At 41.8% G+C, this 22,689-nt stretch overlaps 1 protein-coding gene across 2 annotated transcripts in view; it reads right to left on the reverse strand.

Moving 5' to 3' along the window:
* The window catches only part of il15ra (interleukin 15 receptor subunit alpha), a 42,746-nt gene extending 21,161 nt beyond the window's left edge, over positions 1 to 21,585 (reverse strand). For both annotated transcript variants that reach the window (XM_061959111.1, XM_072913118.1), the window contains exons 1-2: positions 21,381 to 21,585; positions 11,821 to 12,000 (exon numbers count right to left, since the gene is read on the reverse strand). In XM_061959111.1, the coding sequence (XP_061815095.1) occupies positions 11,821 to 12,000; positions 21,381 to 21,444 (244 nt within the window). In that variant the 5' untranslated portion in view covers positions 21,445 to 21,585. The remainder of the gene's footprint in view (positions 1 to 11,820; positions 12,001 to 21,380) is intronic.
* Between the last annotated feature and the right edge of the window lie 1,104 nt (positions 21,586 to 22,689).

Raw genomic sequence — 22,689 nt, forward strand, 5'->3', positions numbered from 1 at the left:
ATACATGTGAGAGAGGCGATGGACCATGGTGAATACAGACTTACGTATACATGTGAGAGAGGCGATGGACCATGGTGAATACAGACTTACGTATACATGTGAGAGAGGCCATGGACCATGGGTAATACAGACTTACGTATACATGTGAGAGAGGCCATGGACCATAGTGAATACAGACATACGTATACATGTGAGAGAGGCCATGGACCATGGTGAATACAGACTTACGTATACATGTGAGAGAGGCCATGGACCATGGGTAATACAGACTTACGTATACATGTGAGAGTGGCGGTGGACCATGGTGAATACAGACTTACGTATACATGTGAGAGAGGCCATGGACCATGGGTAATACAGACTTACGTATACATGTGAGAGAGGCGATGGACCATAGTGAATACAGACTTACGTATACATGTGAGAGTGGCGATGTACCATAGAGAATACAGACTTACGTATACATGTGAGAGAGGCGATGGACCATGGTGAATACAGACTTACGTATACATGTGAGAGAGGCGATGGACCATAGTGAATACAGACTTACGTATACATGTGAGAGAGGCCATGGACCATAGAGAATACAGACTTACGTATACATGTGAGAGAGGCCATGGACCATAGAGAATACAGACTTACGTATACATGTGAGAGAGGCCATGGACCATAGAGAATACAGACTTACGTATACATGTGAGAGAGGCCATGGACCATAGAGAATACAGACTTACGTATACATGTGAGAGAGGCCATGGACCATGGGTAATACAGACTTACATATACATGTGAGAGAGGCGATGGACCATAGTGAATACAGACTTACTTATACATGTGAGAGAGGCGATTGAACATGGTGAACACAGACTTACGTATACATGTGAGAGAGGCCATGGACCATAGTGAATACAGACTTACGTATACATTTGAGAGTGGCGATGGACCATAGAGAATACAGACTTACGTATACATGTGAGAGAGGCCATGGACCATGGGTAATACAGACTTACGTATACATGTGAGAGAGGCGATGGACCATAGTGAATACAGACTTACGTATACATTTGAGAGTGGCGATGGACCATAGAGAATACAGACTTACGTATACATGCGAGAGCGGCGATGGACCATAGAGAATACAGACTTACGTATACATGTGAGAGTGGCGATGGACCATAGAGAATACAGACTTACGTATACATGTGAGAGAGGCGATGGACCATAGTGAATACAGACTTACGTATACATGTGAGAGAGGCCATGGACCATGGGTAATACAGACTTACGTATACATGTGAGAGAGGCGATGGACCATAGTGAATACAGACTTACGTATACATTTGAGAGTGGCGATGGACCATAGAGAATACAGACTTACGTATACATGTGAGAGAGGCGATGGACCATGGTGAATACAGACTTACGTATACATGTGAGAGAGGCCATGGACCATAGAGAATACAGACTTACTTATACATGTGAGAGTGGCGATGTACCATGGTGAATACAGACTTACGTATACATGCGAGAGAGGCGATGGACCATGGTGAATACAGACTTACGTATACATGTGAGAGAGGCCATGGACCATGGGTAATACAGACTTACATATACATGTGAGAGAGGCGATGGACCATAGTGAATACAGACGTACGTATACATGTGAGAGTGGCGATGGACCATAGAGAATACAGATTTACGTATACATGTGAGAGAGGCGATGGACCATGGTGAATACAGACTTACGTATACATGTGAGAGAGGCGATGGACCATAGTGAATACAGACTTACGTATACATGTGAGAGAGGCGATGGAACATGGTGAATACAGACTTACGTATACATGTGAGAGAGGCGATGGACCATGGTGAATACAGACTTACGTATACATGTGAGAGAGGCCATGGACCATAGAGAATACAGACTTACTTATACATGTGAGAGTGGCGATGTACCATGGTGAATACAGACTTACGTATACATGCGAGAGAGGCGATGGACCATGGTGAATACAGACTTACGTATACATGTGAGAGAGGCCATGGACCATGGGTAATACAGACTTACATATACATGTGAGAGAGGCGATGGACCATAGTGAATACAGACGTACGTATACATGTGAGAGTGGCGATGGACCATAGAGAATACAGATTTACGTATACATGTGAGAGAGGCGATGGACCATGGTGAATACAGACTTACGTATACATGTGAGAGAGGCGATGGACCATAGTGAATACAGACTTACGTATACATGTGAGAGAGGCGATGGAACATGGTGAATACAGACTTACGTATACATGTGAGAGAGGCGATGGAACATGGTGATTACAGACTTACGTATACATGTGAGAGAGGCCATGGACCATAGTGAATACAGACTTACGTATACATGTGAGAGAGGCGATGGACCATGGTGATTACAGACTTACGTATACATGTGAGAGAGGCGATGGACCATAGAGAATACAGACTTACGTATACATGTGAGAGAGGCGATGGACCATGGTGAATACAGACTTACGTATACATGTGAGAGAGGCGATGGACCATAGTGAATACAGACTTACGTATACATGTGAGAGAGGCCATGGACCATGGTGAATACAGACTTACGTATACATGTGAGAGAGGCCATGGACCATAGAGAATACAGACTTACGTATACATGTGAGAGAGGCCATGGACCATAGAGAATACAGACTTACGTATACATGTGAGAGAGGCCATGGACCATAGTGAATACAGACTTACGTATACATGTGAGAGAGGCGATAGACCATGGTGAATACAGACTTACATATACATGTGAGAGAGGCCATGGACCATAGAGAATACAGACTTACTTATACATGTGAGAGTGGCGCTGTACCATGGTGAATACAGACTTACGTATACATGCGAGAGAGGCGATGGACCATGGTGAATACAGACTTACGTATACATGTGAGAGAGGCCATGGACCATGGTGAATACAGACTTACGTATACATGTGAGAGTGGCGATGGAACATGGTGAATACAGACTTACGTATACATGTGAGAGAGGCGATGGACCATAGTGAATACAGACTTACGTATACATGTAAGAGAGGCGATGGACCATGGTGAATACAGACTTACGTATACATGTGAGAGAGGCCATGGACCATGGTGAATACAGACTTACGTATTCATGTGAGAGAGGCGATGGATCATGGTGAATACAGACTTACGTATACATGTGAGAGAGGCCATGGACCATAGAGAATACAGACTTACGTATACATGTGAGAGAGGCCATGGACCATAGTGAATACAGACTTACTTATACATGTGAGAGTGGCGATGTACCATGGTGAATACAGACTTACGTATACATGTGAGAGAAGCGATAGACCATGGTGAATACAGACTTACATATACATGTAAGAGAGGCCATGGACCATGGGTAATACAGACTTACGTATACATGTGAGAGAGGCGATGGACCATAGTGAATACAGACTTACGTATACATGTGAGAGTGGCGATGGACCATAGAGAATACAGACTTACGTATACATGTGAGAGAGGCCATGGACCATAGAGAATACAGACTTACGTATACATGTGAGAGAGGCCATGGACCATAGTGAATACAGACTTACTTATACATGTGAGAGTGGCGATGTACCATGGTGAATACAGACTTACGTATACATGTGAGAGTGGTGATGCACAATGGTGAATACAGACTTACGTATACATGTGAGAGAGGCCATGGACCATGGTGAATACAGACTTACTTATACATGTGAGAGTGGCGATGTACCATAGTGAATACAGACTTACGTATACATGTGAGAGAGGCGATGGACCATAGAGAATACAGACTTATGTATACATGTGAGAGTGGCGATGGAACATGGTGAATACAGATTTACGTATACATGTGAGAGAGGTGATGGACCATAGAGAATACAGACTTACGTATACATGTGAGAGTGGCGATGGAACATGGTGAATACAGATTTACGTATACATGTGAGAGAGGTGATGGACCATAGAGAATACAGACTTACGTATACATGTGAGAGTGGCGATGGAACATGGTGAATACAGATTTACGTATACATGTGAGAGAGGTGATGGACCATAGAGAATACAGACTTACGTATACATGTAAGAGAGGCGATGGACCATGGTGAATACAGACTTACGTATACATGTGAGAGAGGCCATGGACCATGGTGAATACAGACTTACGTATTCATGTGAGAGAGGCGATGGATCATGGTGAATACAGACTTACGTATACATGTGAGAGAGGCCATGGACCATAGAGAATACAGACTTACGTATACATGTGAGAGAGGCCATGGACCATAGTGAATACAGACTTACTTATACATGTGAGAGTGGCGATGTACCATGGTGAATACAGACTTACGTATACATGTGAGAGTGGTGATGCACCATGGTGAATACAGACTTACGTATACATGTGAGAGAGGCCATGGACCATGGTGAATACAGACTTACTTATACATGTGAGAGTGGCGATGTACCATAGTGAATACAGACTTACGTATACATGTGAGAGAGGCGATGGACCATAGAGAATACAGACTTACGTATACATGTGAGAGAGGCCATGGACCATAGTGAATACAGACTTACTTATACATGTGAGAGTGGCGATGTACCATGGTGAATACAGACTTACGTATACATGTGAGAGAGGCGATAGACCATGGTGAATACAGACTTACGTATACATGTAAGAGAGGCGATGGACCATGGTGAATACAGACTTACTTATACATGTGAGAGTGGCGATGTACCATAGTGAATACAGACTTACGTATACATGTGAGAGTGGCGATAGAACATGGTGAATACAGATTTACGTATACATGTGAGAGAGGTGATGGACCATAGAGAATACAGACTTACGTATACATGTGAGAGTGGCTATGGAACATGGTGAATACAGACTTACGTATACATGTGAGAGTGGCGATGGAACATGGTGAATACAGACTTACGTATACATGTGAGAGAGGCCATGGACCATGGTGAATACAGACTTACTTATACATGTGAGAGTGGCGATGTACCATAGTGAATACAGACTTACGTATACATGTGAGAGTGGCGATGGAACATGGTGAATACAGATTTACGTATACATGTGAGAGAGGCCATGGACCATGGTGAATACAGACTTACGTATACATGTGAGAGAGGCCATGGACCATGGTGAATACAGACTTACGTATTCATGTGAGAGAGGCGATGGACCATGGTGAATACAGACTTACGTATACATGTGAGAGTGGCGATGGAACATGGTGAATACAGACTTACGTATACATGTGAGAGAGGCGATGGACCATAGTGAATACAGACTTACGTATACATGTGAGAGAGGCGATGGACCATAGAGAATACAGACTTACGTATACATGTGAGAGAGGCCATGGACCATAGAGAATACCGACTTACGTATACATGTGAGAGAGGCCATGGACCATAGAGAATACAGACTTACGTATACATGTGAGAGAGGCCATGGACCATAGTGAATACAGACTTACTTATACATGTGAGAGTGGCGATGTACCATGGTGAATACAGACTTACGTATACATGTGAGAGAGGCGATAGACCATGGTGAATACAGACTTACATATACATGTGAGAGAGGCCATGGACCATAGAGAATACAGACTTACTTATACATGTGAGAGTGGCGATGTACCATGGTGAATACAGACTTACGTATACATGCGAGAGAGGCGATGGACCATGGTGAATACAGACTTACGTATACATGTGAGAGAGGCCATGGACCATGGTGAATACAGACTTACGTATACATGTGAGAGTGGCGATGGAACATGGTGAATACAGACTTACGTATACATGTGAGAGAGGCGATGGACCATAGTGAATACAGACTTACGTATACATGTAAGAGAGGCGATGGACCATGGTGAATACAGACTTACGTATACATGTGAGAGAGGCCATGGACCATGGTGAATACAGACTTACGTATTCATGTGAGAGAGGCGATGGATCATGGTGAATACAGACTTACGTATACATGTGAGAGAGGCCATGGACCATAGAGAATACAGACTTACGTATACATGTGAGAGTGGCGATGGACCATAGTGAATACAGACTTACGTATACATGTGAGAGTGGCGATGGACCATAGAGAATACAGACTTACGTATACATGTGAGAGAGGCGATGAACCATGGTGAATACAGACTTACGTATACATGTGAGAGAGGCGATGGACCATGGTGAATACAGACTTACGTATACATGTGAGAGAGGCGATGGACCATGGTGAATACAGACTTACGTATACATGTGAGAGAGGCCATGGACCATGGGTAATACAGACTTACGTATACATGTGAGAGAGGCCATGGACCATAGTGAATACAGACATACGTATACATGTGAGAGAGGCCATGGACCATGGTGAATACAGACTTACGTATACATGTGAGAGAGGCCATGGACCATGGGTAATACAGACTTACGTATACATGTGAGAGTGGCGGTGGACCATGGTGAATACAGACTTACGTATACATGTGAGAGAGGCCATGGACCATGGGTAATACAGACTTACGTATACATGTGAGAGAGGCGATGGACCATAGTGAATACAGACTTACGTATACATGTGAGAGTGGCGATGTACCATAGAGAATACAGACTTACGTATACATGTGAGAGAGGCGATGGACCATGGTGAATACAGACTTACGTATACATGTGAGAGAGGCGATGGACCATAGTGAATACAGACTTACGTATACATGTGAGAGAGGCCATGGACCATAGAGAATACAGACTTACGTATACATGTGAGAGAGGCCATGGACCATAGAGAATACAGACTTACGTATACATGTGAGAGAGGCCATGGACCATAGAGAATACAGACTTACGTATACATGTGAGAGAGGCCATGGACCATAGAGAATACAGACTTACGTATACATGTGAGAGAGGCCATGGACCATGGGTAATACAGACTTACATATACATGTGAGAGAGGCGATGGACCATAGTGAATACAGACTTACTTATACATGTGAGAGAGGCGATTGAACATGGTGAACACAGACTTACGTATACATGTGAGAGAGGCCATGGACCATAGTGAATACAGACTTACGTATACATTTGAGAGTGGCGATGGACCATAGAGAATACAGACTTACGTATACATGTGAGAGAGGCCATGGACCATGGGTAATACAGACTTACGTATACATGTGAGAGAGGCGATGGACCATAGTGAATACAGACTTACGTATACATTTGAGAGTGGCGATGGACCATAGAGAATACAGACTTACGTATACATGCGAGAGCGGCGATGGACCATAGAGAATACAGACTTACGTATACATGTGAGAGTGGCGATGGACCATAGAGAATACAGACTTACGTATACATGTGAGAGAGGCGATGGACCATAGTGAATACAGACTTACGTATACATGTGAGAGAGGCCATGGACCATGGGTAATACAGACTTACGTATACATGTGAGAGAGGCGATGGACCATAGTGAATACAGACTTACGTATACATTTGAGAGTGGCGATGGACCATAGAGAATACAGACTTACGTATACATGTGAGAGAGGCGATGGACCATGGTGAATACAGACTTACGTATACATGTGAGAGAGGCCATGGACCATAGAGAATACAGACTTACTTATACATGTGAGAGTGGCGATGTACCATGGTGAATACAGACTTACGTATACATGCGAGAGAGGCGATGGACCATGGTGAATACAGACTTACGTATACATGTGAGAGAGGCCATGGACCATGGGTAATACAGACTTACATATACATGTGAGAGAGGCGATGGACCATAGTGAATACAGACGTACGTATACATGTGAGAGTGGCGATGGACCATAGAGAATACAGATTTACGTATACATGTGAGAGAGGCGATGGACCATGGTGAATACAGACTTACGTATACATGTGAGAGAGGCGATGGACCATAGTGAATACAGACTTACGTATACATGTGAGAGAGGCGATGGAACATGGTGAATACAGACTTACGTATACATGTGAGAGAGGCGATGGACCATGGTGAATACAGACTTACGTATACATGTGAGAGAGGCCATGGACCATAGAGAATACAGACTTACTTATACATGTGAGAGTGGCGATGTACCATGGTGAATACAGACTTACGTATACATGCGAGAGAGGCGATGGACCATGGTGAATACAGACTTACGTATACATGTGAGAGAGGCCATGGACCATGGGTAATACAGACTTACATATACATGTGAGAGAGGCGATGGACCATAGTGAATACAGACGTACGTATACATGTGAGAGTGGCGATGGACCATAGAGAATACAGATTTACGTATACATGTGAGAGAGGCGATGGACCATGGTGAATACAGACTTACGTATACATGTGAGAGAGGCGATGGACCATAGTGAATACAGACTTACGTATACATGTGAGAGAGGCGATGGAACATGGTGAATACAGACTTACGTATACATGTGAGAGAGGCGATGGAACATGGTGATTACAGACTTACGTATACATGTGAGAGAGGCCATGGACCATAGTGAATACAGACTTACGTATACATGTGAGAGAGGCGATGGACCATGGTGATTACAGACTTACGTATACATGTGAGAGAGGCGATGGACCATAGAGAATACAGACTTACGTATACATGTGAGAGAGGCGATGGACCATGGTGAATACAGACTTACGTATACATGTGAGAGAGGCGATGGACCATAGTGAATACAGACTTACGTATACATGTGAGAGAGGCCATGGACCATGGTGAATACAGACTTACGTATACATGTGAGAGAGGCCATGGACCATAGAGAATACAGACTTACGTATACATGTGAGAGAGGCCATGGACCATAGAGAATACAGACTTACGTATACATGTGAGAGAGGCCATGGACCATAGTGAATACAGACTTACGTATACATGTGAGAGAGGCGATAGACCATGGTGAATACAGACTTACATATACATGTGAGAGAGGCCATGGACCATAGAGAATACAGACTTACTTATACATGTGAGAGTGGCGCTGTACCATGGTGAATACAGACTTACGTATACATGCGAGAGAGGCGATGGACCATGGTGAATACAGACTTACGTATACATGTGAGAGAGGCCATGGACCATGGTGAATACAGACTTACGTATACATGTGAGAGTGGCGATGGAACATGGTGAATACAGACTTACGTATACATGTGAGAGAGGCGATGGACCATAGTGAATACAGACTTACGTATACATGTAAGAGAGGCGATGGACCATGGTGAATACAGACTTACGTATACATGTGAGAGAGGCCATGGACCATGGTGAATACAGACTTACGTATTCATGTGAGAGAGGCGATGGATCATGGTGAATACAGACTTACGTATACATGTGAGAGAGGCCATGGACCATAGAGAATACAGACTTACGTATACATGTGAGAGAGGCCATGGACCATAGTGAATACAGACTTACTTATACATGTGAGAGTGGCGATGTACCATGGTGAATACAGACTTACGTATACATGTGAGAGAAGCGATAGACCATGGTGAATACAGACTTACATATACATGTAAGAGAGGCCATGGACCATGGGTAATACAGACTTACGTATACATGTGAGAGAGGCGATGGACCATAGTGAATACAGACTTACGTATACATGTGAGAGTGGCGATGGACCATAGAGAATACAGACTTACGTATACATGTGAGAGAGGCCATGGACCATAGAGAATACAGACTTACGTATACATGTGAGAGAGGCCATGGACCATAGTGAATACAGACTTACTTATACATGTGAGAGTGGCGATGTACCATGGTGAATACAGACTTACGTATACATGTGAGAGTGGTGATGCACAATGGTGAATACAGACTTACGTATACATGTGAGAGAGGCCATGGACCATGGTGAATACAGACTTACTTATACATGTGAGAGTGGCGATGGACCATAGAGAATACAGACTTACGTATACATGTGAGAGTGGCGATGGAACATGGTGAATACAGATTTACGTATACATGTGAGAGAGGTGATGGACCATAGAGAATACAGACTTACGTATACATGTGAGAGTGGCGATGGAACATGGTGAATACAGATTTACGTATACATGTGAGAGAGGTGATGGACCATAGAGAATACAGACTTACGTATACATGTAAGAGAGGCGATGGACCATGGTGAATACAGACTTACGTATACATGTGAGAGAGGCCATGGACCATGGTGAATACAGACTTACGTATTCATGTGAGAGAGGCGATGGATCATGGTGAATACAGACTTACGTATACATGTGAGAGAGGCCATGGACCATAGAGAATACAGACTTACGTATACATGTGAGAGAGGCCATGGACCATAGTGAATACAGACTTACTTATACATGTGAGAGTGGCGATGTACCATGGTGAATACAGACTTACGTATACATGTGAGAGTGGTGATGCACCATGGTGAATACAGACTTACGTATACATGTGAGAGAGGCCATGGACCATGGTGAATACAGACTTACTTATACATGTGAGAGTGGCGATGTACCATAGTGAATACAGACTTACGTATACATATGAGAGAGGCGATGGACCATAGAGAATACAGACTTACGTATACATGTGAGAGAGGCCATGGACCATAGAGAATACAGACTTATTTATACATGTGAGAGTGGCGATGTACCATGGTGAATACAGACTTACGTATACATGTGAGAGAGGCGATGGACCATGGTGAATACAGACTTACGTATACATGTGAGAGAGGCCATGGACCATAGTGAATACAGACTTACTTATACATGTGAGAGTGGCGATGTACCATGGTGAATACAGACTTACGTATACATGTAAGAGAGGCGATGGACCATGGTGAATACAGACTTACGTATACATGTGAGAGAGGCGATGGACCATAGAGAATACAGACTTATGTATACATGTGAGAGTGGCGATGGAACATGGTGAATACAGACTTACGTATACATGTGAGAGAGGCCATGGACCATAGAGAATACAGACTTATGTATACATGTGAGAGTGGTGATGGAACATGGTGAATACAGATTTACGTATACATGTGAGAGAGGTGATGGACCATAGAGAATACAGACTTACGTATACATGTGAGAGTGGCGATGGAACATGGTGAATACAGACTTACGTATACATGTGAGAGTGGCGATGGACCATGGTGAATACAGACTTACGTATACATGTGAGAGAGGCCATGGACCATGGTGAATACAGACTTACTTATACATGTGAGAGTGGCGATGGAACATGGTGAATACAGACTTGCGTATACATGTGAGAGAGGCGATGGACCATAGAGAATACAGACTTATGTATACATGTGAGAGTGGCGATGGAACATGGTGAATACAGACTTACGTATACATGTGAGAGAGGTGATGGACCATAGAGAATACAGACTTACGTATACATGTGAGAGTGGCGATGTGCCATGGTGAATACAGACTTACATATACATGCGAGAGAGGCGATGGACCATGGTGAATACAGACTTACGTATACATGTGAGAGAGGCCATGGACCATGGTGAATACAGACTTACGTATACATGTGAGAGTGGCCATGGAACATGGTGAATACAGATTTACGTATACATGTGAGAGAGGTGATGGACCATAGAGAATACAGACTTACGTATACATGTGAGAGTGGCTATGGAACATGGTGAATACAGACTTACGTATACATGTGAGAGTGGCGATGGACCATAGACCATCTAGGCAGTTGATGAGGTTGGACGTCCCCGCCTTCCGCACATAACCTTTGACACAGGTGTAGCGGAAGGTTTTGTTGTGCTGGCAGTCGGGAGGCTCAGTCAGAGGCCACGGGAGGATTCTAGAGCACGGGCATTCGTGTTCACCTGGAAGAGATGGCACCTGGTTGAAAGATGGTGCTCCAGGACGGTTAGCAAGAGCAGCGACCCTCACGCCGTTATTATGGGCCTGCTGCTGCGGAGCATTGACATGCTGCACAACTGTCAACTTTTGAGGACATCTTGGAAGTATGCTAACATCTCCTATATAGGCCTGCTTTCTAGCTCATTTTCTATGTTTCAACCTAAAAAAAACTAGACTTTTTAGACTGGGCGCCTTCTTGGAAGTATGTCAACATCTCTTATATTAGCATGCTAATGTTTTAAACCTGCTTTCTAACTCATTTGCATGTTTCAACCTAAAAAAAAACTTGACTTTTTAGATTTGGCGCCATCTTGGAAGTATGCCAACATCTCCTATATTAGCATGCTGACGATATATGCCTGCTTTTTTTTTAGCTCATTTTGTATGTTTCAACCTTAAAATCATGGTTTGTGATACTCGGTGCTGTTGACCACATTAACTGTTAGCATACTTGGGAGAATATTAGCATGCTAGCATTTTTGCTAGCTTTTTAGATCATTTTATATGTTGAAACCTAAAAAAAAAACGTGATTTCCGATACTGGGGCCTTATATAAAACCTACTCAGTGGCCTAGTGGTTAGAGTGTCCGCCCTGAGATCGGTAGGTTGTGGGTTCAAACCCCGGCCGAGTCATACCAAAGACTATAAAAATGGGACCCATTACCTCCCTGCTTGGCACTCAGTATCAAGGGTTGGAATTGGGGGTTAAATCACCAAAAATGATTGGCCACCGCTGCTGCCCACTGCTCCCCTCACCTCCCAGGGGGTGATCAAGGGTGATGGGTTAAATGCAGAGAATAATTTCGCCACACCTAGTGTGTGTGTGACAATCATTGGTACTTTAACTTTTAACTTTTTATATTAGCATGTTAACGTTTTATGATAGCTTTTTAACTAATGTTGTATGTTTACACCTAAAAATCATGATTTTTGATACTGATTTACCATGAATTGATTTACGTGGACCCCGACTTAAACAAGTGTAAAAACTTATTGGGGTGTTACCATTTAGTGGTCAATTGTACGGAATATGTACTGTACTGTGCAATCTACTAATAAAAGTCTCAATCAATCAATGAAAAGGGTGCCATCTTGGAAGTATGTTAACATCTCCTATACTCGCATGCTGACATTTTATGCCTGCGAAACGTGGTCGAATTGTGGATGATTGATGAGCCTTTTGTTTGCTTTTGTGTATTGCGGCACCATTCAGAAGCGCAGTTGTCTGTAGCTTGATATCAATATTAGCCTGTACTTATTTCACTGACATGTCTTTTTTGGGGGGAAAAAGAACATTTGATTTGTATTTCTGTTTGTCAAACATGTCAATAAACACAAAAATACTAGTTTCATGTAAATCAAGTATTCTTTGACATTTCACACACATAACTATGTTCCAACTAGAGGTGGGGGAATCATCCAATTTTAGATTCATCACAATTCGGACATGGACGATTATAGAATCGATTAGTCAACGTCAATAATCGATGTATTTCTTGTAAATAAAGTCATGCAGACACTTCTAAGATTCTATTTATTTTAGGGCACTCATGTTCCAGTTTTGCACACATTTAATATAACATACTAAACATTGATTTAACTGTCTCTTATTACAAATGCGCTGTTTTGAAAAGTTGCAAGTGAGAAAGACTTATTTAGTGAAAGGAAAAGAAATGCCATCCATCCATTTTCTACCGCTTATTCCCTTCGGGGTCGCGGGGGGCGCTGGAGTCTATCTCAGCTACAATCGGGCGGAAGGCAGGGTACACCCTGGACAAGTCGCCATCTCATCACAGGGCCAACACAGATAGACAGACAACATTCACACAATAGTCCAGTGGTTCTTAACCTGGGTTCGATTGAACCCTAGGGGTTCGGTGAGTCGGGCTCAGGGGTTCGGCGGAGGTCAAGACACACCCGACTCTTCGTGTAAATACAAACTTCTCCCTCTTGGCGTATTACGGATACGACAACAGCAAAAGTCAGACTGATTTGCAGGTGTGTCATTTGTTGTGAGTTTATGCACTGTGTTGGTTTTGTTGTTTGAACAAGGTGATGTTCATGCACGCTTCATTTTGTGCACCAGTAAAAAAAACATGGTAACACTTTAGTATGGGGAACATATTCACCATTAATTACGGTATTTTTCGGCGTACAAGTCGCTCCGGAGTATAAGTCGCACCGGCCGAAAATGCATAATAAAGAGGGAAAAATACATGTATAAGTCGCATTTTTGGGGGGAAATGTATTTGATAAAAGCCAACAGCAAGAATAGATATTTGAAAGGCAATTTAAAATAAATCAAGAATAGTGAACAACAGGCTGAATAAGTGTACGTTATATGAGGCATAAATAACCAACTGGTATGTTAACGTAACATATTATGGTAAGAGTCATTCAAATAACTATAACATATAGAACATGCTATACGTTTACCAAACAATCTGTCACTCCTAATCACTAAATCCCATGAAATCTTATACGTCTAGTCTCTTACGTCAATGAGATAAATAATATTATTTGATATTTTACACTAATGTGTTAATCATTTCACACATAAGTTGCTCCTGAGTATAAGTCGCACTGCGACTTATAGTCCGAAAAATACGGTAGTTGCTTATTAACATGCAAATTAGTAACATATTGGCTCTTAACTAGTGATGATTAAGTACTTATTAATGCCTTATTCGGCAAGGCCTTATTATAACCCGAACCCTCTAACCTGAAACCGACCCAAATAACTCTAAATTAAGTCTTTGTTACTTAGAATATGTTCCCCTATTGTCCACATAACTCTAAATGAAGTCTTTGTTACTTAGAATATGTTCCCCTCGTGTCCAAATAACTCTAAATCGTATATACATCAATGAGTGATGCATCAATAACCCATTTTTACAAGATGAGTTTAAATGACACGGGTAATGTGACATTTGAAAAACAATATTTGCATATGTGCACCTGTACAATCTTCTAATGCAGACTTTGTCCCCTGGGGGCCACACACTGAACAATAAAGCATTTTGATATTTTTAATTCTCAAAACAAATACAGTATATCCATTTTTTTCTTGACCTTTACGCCTCCCGTCAAGGTTGGTACCGTGTCCCACTCATTAAAAGGTTAAAGATAAGTCATATATTTTATTTTGATAGTCAACGCTTAACTCTCTAGATCAACTTCACCACGTTTATCTGTTGATATCACATTTTAATTATTATTTTGTACGATGAGGTGGCCATTTGTCCAGGGTGTATCCCAGTGCGTCTGGGATGGGCTCTGGCCCCCGGCGACCTCGAGAGGGACAAGCAGTAGTAAATGGATGGATGGATGTTTTATGCCCTTTTTGTCAAAACCCAGTTTTTTATTGCAAACACACAAAATATGCAATATTTCCCCCGCCAAAACAATTCTTAGTGGAATATTAGATGTGGAGTAATCAGTCGATAATTAATTGTTGATTTTAATTATTATTATTATTTTTAGCAGTAACAGTTTAAATGTAAAAAATCCCACAAAAATTATTGGGGATACAAAAATGGCCCCACTTATAAAAATGTTAAAAAATAAGTCAGACAATTATTTTTACTTTCATCGCTTAAATCTCTAGATCAACTTTAAATCTATCCAGCCATTATAAGTTTTTAATGTTTTTATGTTTGTTTAATGCACTTTTTGTCAAAGAAAACTTGTTTTTATTACCCCCCAAAAAACATTTCTTAGTGGAATATTTGATGTGAAGTAATCAGTCGATAATTCATTCCAACATAAATTATAAAACATTTTATAAATAAGTCATATTTTTTACTTTCATTGCTTAGATCTCTAGATCAACTTCAGATCTATCCATGGATTACAAGTTTTTATTTTTATTTTCCTGTTTTTTTGTTTTATGCCCCTTTGGTCAACAAAAACTTTGTTGGTTTTTTTTGCAAACACACAAAATATGCAATATTTCCCCCACCAAAACAATTCTTAGTTGAATATTAGATGTGAACTAATCAGTCAATAATTAATTGTTGATTTTAATTATTATTATTATTTTTAGCAGTGACAGTTTAAATTGAAACAATCCCACTAAATTTTGGGGGATTCAAAAGGGCCCATCCATCCATCCATCCATCTTCTTCCACTTATCCGAGGTCGGGTCGCGGGGGCAGCAGCCTAAGCAGGGAAGCCCAGACTTCCCTCTCCCCAGCCACTTCGTCCAGCTCCTCCCGGGGGATCACGAGGTGTTCCCAGGCCAGCCGGGAGACATAGTCTTCCCAACGTGTCCTGGGTCTTCCCTGTGGCCTCCTACCGGTCGGACATGCCCTAAACACCTCCCTAGGGAGGTGTTTGGGTGGCATCCTGACCAGATGCCCGAACTACCTCATCTGGCTCCTCTCCATGTGGAGGAGCAGCGGCTTTACTTTGAGCTCCTCCCGGATGACAGAGCTTCTCACCCTATCTCTAAGGGAGAGACCCGCCACCCGGCGGAGGAAACTCATTTGGGCCGCTTGTACCCGTGATCTTGTCCTTTCGGTCATAACCCAAAACTCATGACCATAGGTGAGGATGGGAACGTAGATCGACCGGTAAATTGAGAGCTTTGCCTTCCGGCTCAGCTTCTTCTTCACCACAACGGATCGATACAGCGTCCGCATTACTGAAGACGCCGCACCGATCCGCCTGTCGACCTCACCATCCACTCTTCCCTCACTCTTGAACAAGACTCCGAGGTACTTGAACTCCTCCACTTGGGGCAGGGTCTCCTCCGCAACCCGGAGATGGCATTCCACCCTTTTCCGGGCGAGAACCACGGACTCGGACTTGGAGGTGCTGATTCTCATCCCAGTCGCTTCACACTCAGTTGCGAACCGATCCAGTGAGAGCTGAAAATCCTGGCCAGATGAAGCCATCAGGACCACATCATCTGCAAAAAGCAGAGACCTAATCCTGCAACCACCAAACCGGATCCCCTCAACGCCTTGACTGCGCCTAGAAGGGCCCCACTTATAAAAATGTTATAAATAAGTCATATTTTTTTACTTTCATTGCTTAAATCTCTCGGTCTATAGAAGACTGAGCTTTCTGCTCCGCCGCTCCCAGTCTGTGGAACGATCTCCCTGACCACCTGAGGGCACTACAGACTGTGGATGCTTTTAAAAAAGGCTTAAAACCCTTCTTTTTAAAAAAGCCTTTTTATTCCAACTTTTTTTATTGGCATTTTCAAATAGACAGAAAAAAGTGCAAGTCAAAACAGTACAATTTTAAAGTCAGTAAATGATTCACACCCTTTCCCTTAAAACCCAAACCACCCACCCACTCAGGTCCCACTAACGAGGGACAAATGGCACAATTATGTAACAAGTAAGACGACAAAGACAGACACATTCTCACACACACACACACACACACACATACGAGGCCAGAGACAGACAGATATATATAAAAAATATATAATAATAATAATAATAAAATAAAAATTAATAATAATAATAATAATAATATATAATAAAATAAAAAATAGAATAAAATAATACTAATAAATAAAAGGGAGATTATTCCTCATCTGCGTCTGGGCATAGGTCAAGAGAGTTGACATACAGCAAAAAAGGGCTGCATGAGCTTTCAAATGCTTGAACCGAGCCTTTTAAAAAGCCTTTTTGTTTTTTAAAGATATATATGTGCTAGTTCTAGTTTTAATTTTTTTTTTTCACTATTTATTTTACTTGTTGGGGGCAGCTATTTGTGGTCTTAGCGTTGTTGTTTTGTTTTTTAAATGCACTGTAGCACTTTGAGGTCGTTTGTTCAATGTAAAGTGCTGATGCGTCATCTATGTTGCTGCTTCTTGATCTTAGCGCTGCTTTCGATACCGTCGATCATAATATTTTATTAGAGCGTATCAAAACACGTATTGGTATGTCAGACTTAGCTTTGTCGTGGTTTAACTCTTATCTTACTGACAGGATGCAATGCGTCTCCCATAATAATGTGACCTCGGACTATGTTAAGGTAACGTGCGGAGTTCCTCAGGGTTCGGTTCTTGGCCCTGCACTCTTTAGTATTTACATGCTGCCGCTAGGCGACATCATACGCAAATACGGTGTTAGCTTTCATTGCTATGCTGATGACACCCAACTCTACATGCCCCTAAAGCTGACCAACACGCCGGATTGTAGTCAGCTGGAGGCGTGTCTTAATGAAATTAAACAATGGATGTCCGCTAACTTCTTGCAACTCAACGCCAAGAAAACGGAAATGCTGATTATCGGTCCTGCTAAACACCGATATTTATTTAATAATACCACCTTAACATTTGACAACCAAACAATTACACAAGGCGAATCAGTAAAGAATCTGGGTATTATCTTCGACCCAACTCTCTCGTTTGAATCACACATTAAGAGTGTTACTAAAACGGCCTTCTTTCATCTCCGTAATATCGCTAAAATTCGTTCTATTTTATCCACTAGCGACGCTGAGATCATTATTCATGCGTTCGTTACGTCTCGTCTCGACTACTGTAACGTATTATTTTCGGGTCTCCCTATGTCTAGCATTAAAAAATTACAGTTGGTACAAAATGCGGCTGCTAGACTTTTGACAAGAACAAGAAAGTTTGATCATATTACGCCTATACTGGCTCACCTGCACTGGCTTCCTGTGCACTTAAGAAGTGACTTTAAGGTTTTACTACTTACGTATAAAATACTACACGGTCTAGCTCCGTCCTATCTTGTCGATTGCATTGTACCATATGTCCCGGCAAGAAATCTGCGTTCAAAGAACTCCGGCTTATTAGTGATTCCCAGAGCCTAAAAAAAGTCTGCGGGCTATAGAGCGTCTTCTATTCGGGCTCCAGTACTATGGAATGCCCTCCCGGTAACAATTAGAGATGCTACCTCAGTAGAAGCATTTAAGTCCCATCTTAAAACTCATTTGTATACTCTAGCCTTTAAATAGCCCCCCTGTTAGACCAGTTGATCTGCCGTTTCTTTTCTTTTCTCCTCTGCTCCCCTTTTCCTTGAGGGGGGGGGGGGGGGGGGGGGGGGGGGGGGGGCACAGGTCCGGTGGCCATGGATGAAGTGCTGGCTGTCCAGAGTCGGGACCCGGGGTGGACCGCTCGCCTGTGCATCGGCTGGGAACATCTCTACGCTGCTGACCCGTCTCCGCTCGGGATGGTGTCCTGCTGGCCCCACTATGGACTGGACTCTTACTATTATGTTGGATCCACTATGGACTGGACTCTCACAATATTATGTCAGACCCACTCGACATCCATTGCTTTCGGTCTCCCCTAGAGGGGGGGGGGGGGGGGGGGTTACCCACATATGCGGTCCTCTCCAAGGTTTCTCATAGTCATTCACATCGACGTCCCACTGGGGTGAGTTTTTCCTTGCCCGTATGTGGGCTTTGTACCGAGGATGTCGTTGTGGCTTGTGCAGCCCTTTGAGACACTTGTGATTTAGGGCTATATAAATAAAGATTGATTGATTTTACAAATAAAATCTATTATTATTATTATTAGCAGCGGGCCACAAATGCCCCTCCGGGCCGCACTTTGGTCACCTGTGTTTTAATGCCATGCTTAGAAGAAGTGTTGACTTCCAGAGTAGTTTTGTTTACCTGGTGAGTTTGACATCAATATTCACACCTGCAACACAAGCTGAATTCCAACAGCAAGTTAGTTTCAGGTTGCGACCTGTTCGAGAATGTAAATAATAAAGACCTTAAATGATCTTGTTTGAATTTGTTGTATTTGTCATGTATTTAGGGCTGCAGCTAACGATTATTTTTCTATCGATTAATCTATAGATTATTTTTTTCGATTAATCGGTTAATCTATAGATTATTTTTTCGATTAATCTATAGATTATTTTTCCTTTTACCGATTTTTTTTTTATTTAAAATTTAGAGGAAAAAATAAATGTAGGCCAGTTTTTTCAAAAGGCATGGCTTTTATTTACAAAAAAAAAAGTATGGCCACTAGTCAGTCAACATTGACAACAACATGACAAAATATTCTGTAACAATGTAAACATTTAAAACTTTTAACATTTAACAAAATTAAAAGTAGCTTATTTGCTTTTTAATGTGCAAATATAAAAGTAAACATCCAGTGCAAATCTTAATATTCTGGAATAGTATAAGCATTTCAAAAGTAAAAGTATTGCTTATTTTGCTTTAAAATGTGCAAAAATAAAGATAAACATCCAATACAAAAAAGTGCAAAACGGAAATATTCTGTAACAAGTGTAAACATTTCAACAAAAGTAAAAGTATTGCTTATTTGCTAAAATGTGCAAAAATAAAGCTAAACATCCAATACAAAAAAGTGTACAGTGTAAACATTTCAACAAAAGTAAAAGTATTGCTTATTTTGCTTAATAACACAACAATGATAGTATGATTAAAGTGAAAGTTAATTGTTGGTTTGTACATAGTATATGTAACTGTTAATGTTGTAAAAGGTATTTGCACAACTAATTAACGTTAGCGTTTGTGACACGTCTTGTGCCGTGGGGTTCTTTCAGGACCGACAGACTGAACGCCAGACGGCTTTGCCAGGTTTACAATCTTTTAATTTTACACAAAGTCTTTTCTCTTCCAACTGCGTGGATCGCGCACCTGGGCACGATTGCGGCGTCGCTCACGGCGCGCCCCGCCTCGCCGCTCGCTCGCCGCCGCCGCCTCTCCACAGCGTTAAAGAGGAGCGCGTCTTTGTAAACACTGAACAGGCACGCCAAACGCGCCTCTCAGAGCGAAACGGTGCTTTAGTTTATGAATTTACAACGCAGATACAAATGACACATTCATGTTTTTGTGTAATGATGACAACGTATACGCACGCGGACGATTGACTTGTTGATGGTGATGGCAAGAACGCTGTCGGGGGTTTTCTTTTCAAATGTTCGTTCATAGCCGTTGTGCTGCTATGATAGGCCATTTCCGCTCGACACAGTGTGCATACAACAACATTATTAGGCCGTTTATTGAAATACTCCCACACTTTTGACGACTTTTGGCGTGTTTTTTTCCCCTCGCTCGCATCGTCTGCTTTGCGCTCCGCCATGACAGTAAAGTAGTGTGACGTAAATATGCGACGCGCCGACGCACAAAAACGGCGTCGACGTATTTACGTAACCGATGACGTCGACTACGTCGACGCGTCGTTTCAGCCTTACATGTATTTAGTGTGTGCAGGTGTTTTGCACTGACTGTGAACGTGTGGGAAAGTCCTTTGTTGGAGTCATTAAAGCGCCAGTCAGACGAGCAAGTAGACACGACTAGAAGTATTGTGGAGATGACAAAGAAAGGTTTTGAAGAGAAGTTGGAGCACTAACTTGATGAACTGACTTACCGCCTGCAGCGCGCGCACTCGCCATCATCACGCAAACACAAAGCAAAAGTGATCCCAAATCCATCTGACACTTCCACGGAAATTTAGACAGCAAGTTTGCCAGCCAAGCTGTGGCATGTTGAGTCTTCCCTCTCGGCGAAAATGTAACTTTCACTTTTCCGCAGCGACTCACAGCCTTCGAGCCACAAACATCGACCACTGTGTCCGCCGCTGCCAGGCGCCATCTTTGTAGTCCCGCGCAAAACACTTCCTTTTTCCGGCATCTCCTTTCTCCTTTTTGCCATTTAAAAACAAAAATATGTAGGTTTATGTTTTGGTCATTGGATTTTCTTCACATCAATGGAAATTAAGAACAAATAAAAATTTAATTTCATTTTAAAATGCCAAAAAATAAATAAAAATGTTTAAGTGTCTAAGAATAATAACTACACCTAAAATACGTGTTGATTTTCATTTCATGTTTCATACGACAAACATTTAAATCCATCGAAAAGAGAAACTGAAACAGTTTTTTTCCCGGCTGGCTACGGGGTGTTAGCCAATGGCCGTGGTTGGGAGGCGGGACTTCCGGGGAGAGATGGGGGAAGTGGCGTTAAAGATAGGAAGTAAAAGTTCGATTTATTATTTTTTTAATTTTTTTTAAATGTTTATTTTTTTTAAATTTTATAAACCTTTATTTATACATTTCAACATTTACAAACAGTTGAGTTGAGTTGAGTTGAGTTTGAGTTTATTTCGAACATGCAAGCATACAACATGATACATCACAATCTCCAGTTTCTCTTTTCAACATGTTCGAAAAGGAGTAGGAAGAAGCAGAGCTTATTTAATCCTTCCCCTTTTCTTTTACATAACAGTTGCTAAAACTTTTGTTCACTTCCTGTTCTCAATTTATTCATAATATACTCCATAAGTAATCACAATAAAAATAAGTAAATAAATAAAAAAAATTGGTGAAGTAAGTTACATTTCATATGATGAGATAAGTAAGATTATTTTAAGAATGAAAGAATGAATGAATTAAATAAATTCAGAATGTTTATCATGGTTCTTCTTCTTTGTACTTTGTAAACACTAAGTTTGAAGAGTTTCTTGAAGTGGATCATATTAGTACATTGTTTGATTGCTTTGCTTAATCCATTGAGAAATAATAATCAAAATAAGTACAAAAACAGTACAGAACAGCGCCAGGGGGTTGTACATTCAAAGTAACAAAGTGCAAAGCCATAAGCTCACTCAATTTCAGTAAATAACTTAAATTTGGAACACAGCATCATCGTTTTCACAGCTTTTTGGTTGTTAGAGGTAG

Source organism: Nerophis lumbriciformis, linkage group LG05 (assembly GCF_033978685.3).
Source record: "Nerophis lumbriciformis linkage group LG05, RoL_Nlum_v2.1, whole genome shotgun sequence".
In the NCBI taxonomy this organism is placed as follows: Eukaryota; Metazoa; Chordata; class Actinopteri; order Syngnathiformes; family Syngnathidae; genus Nerophis; species Nerophis lumbriciformis.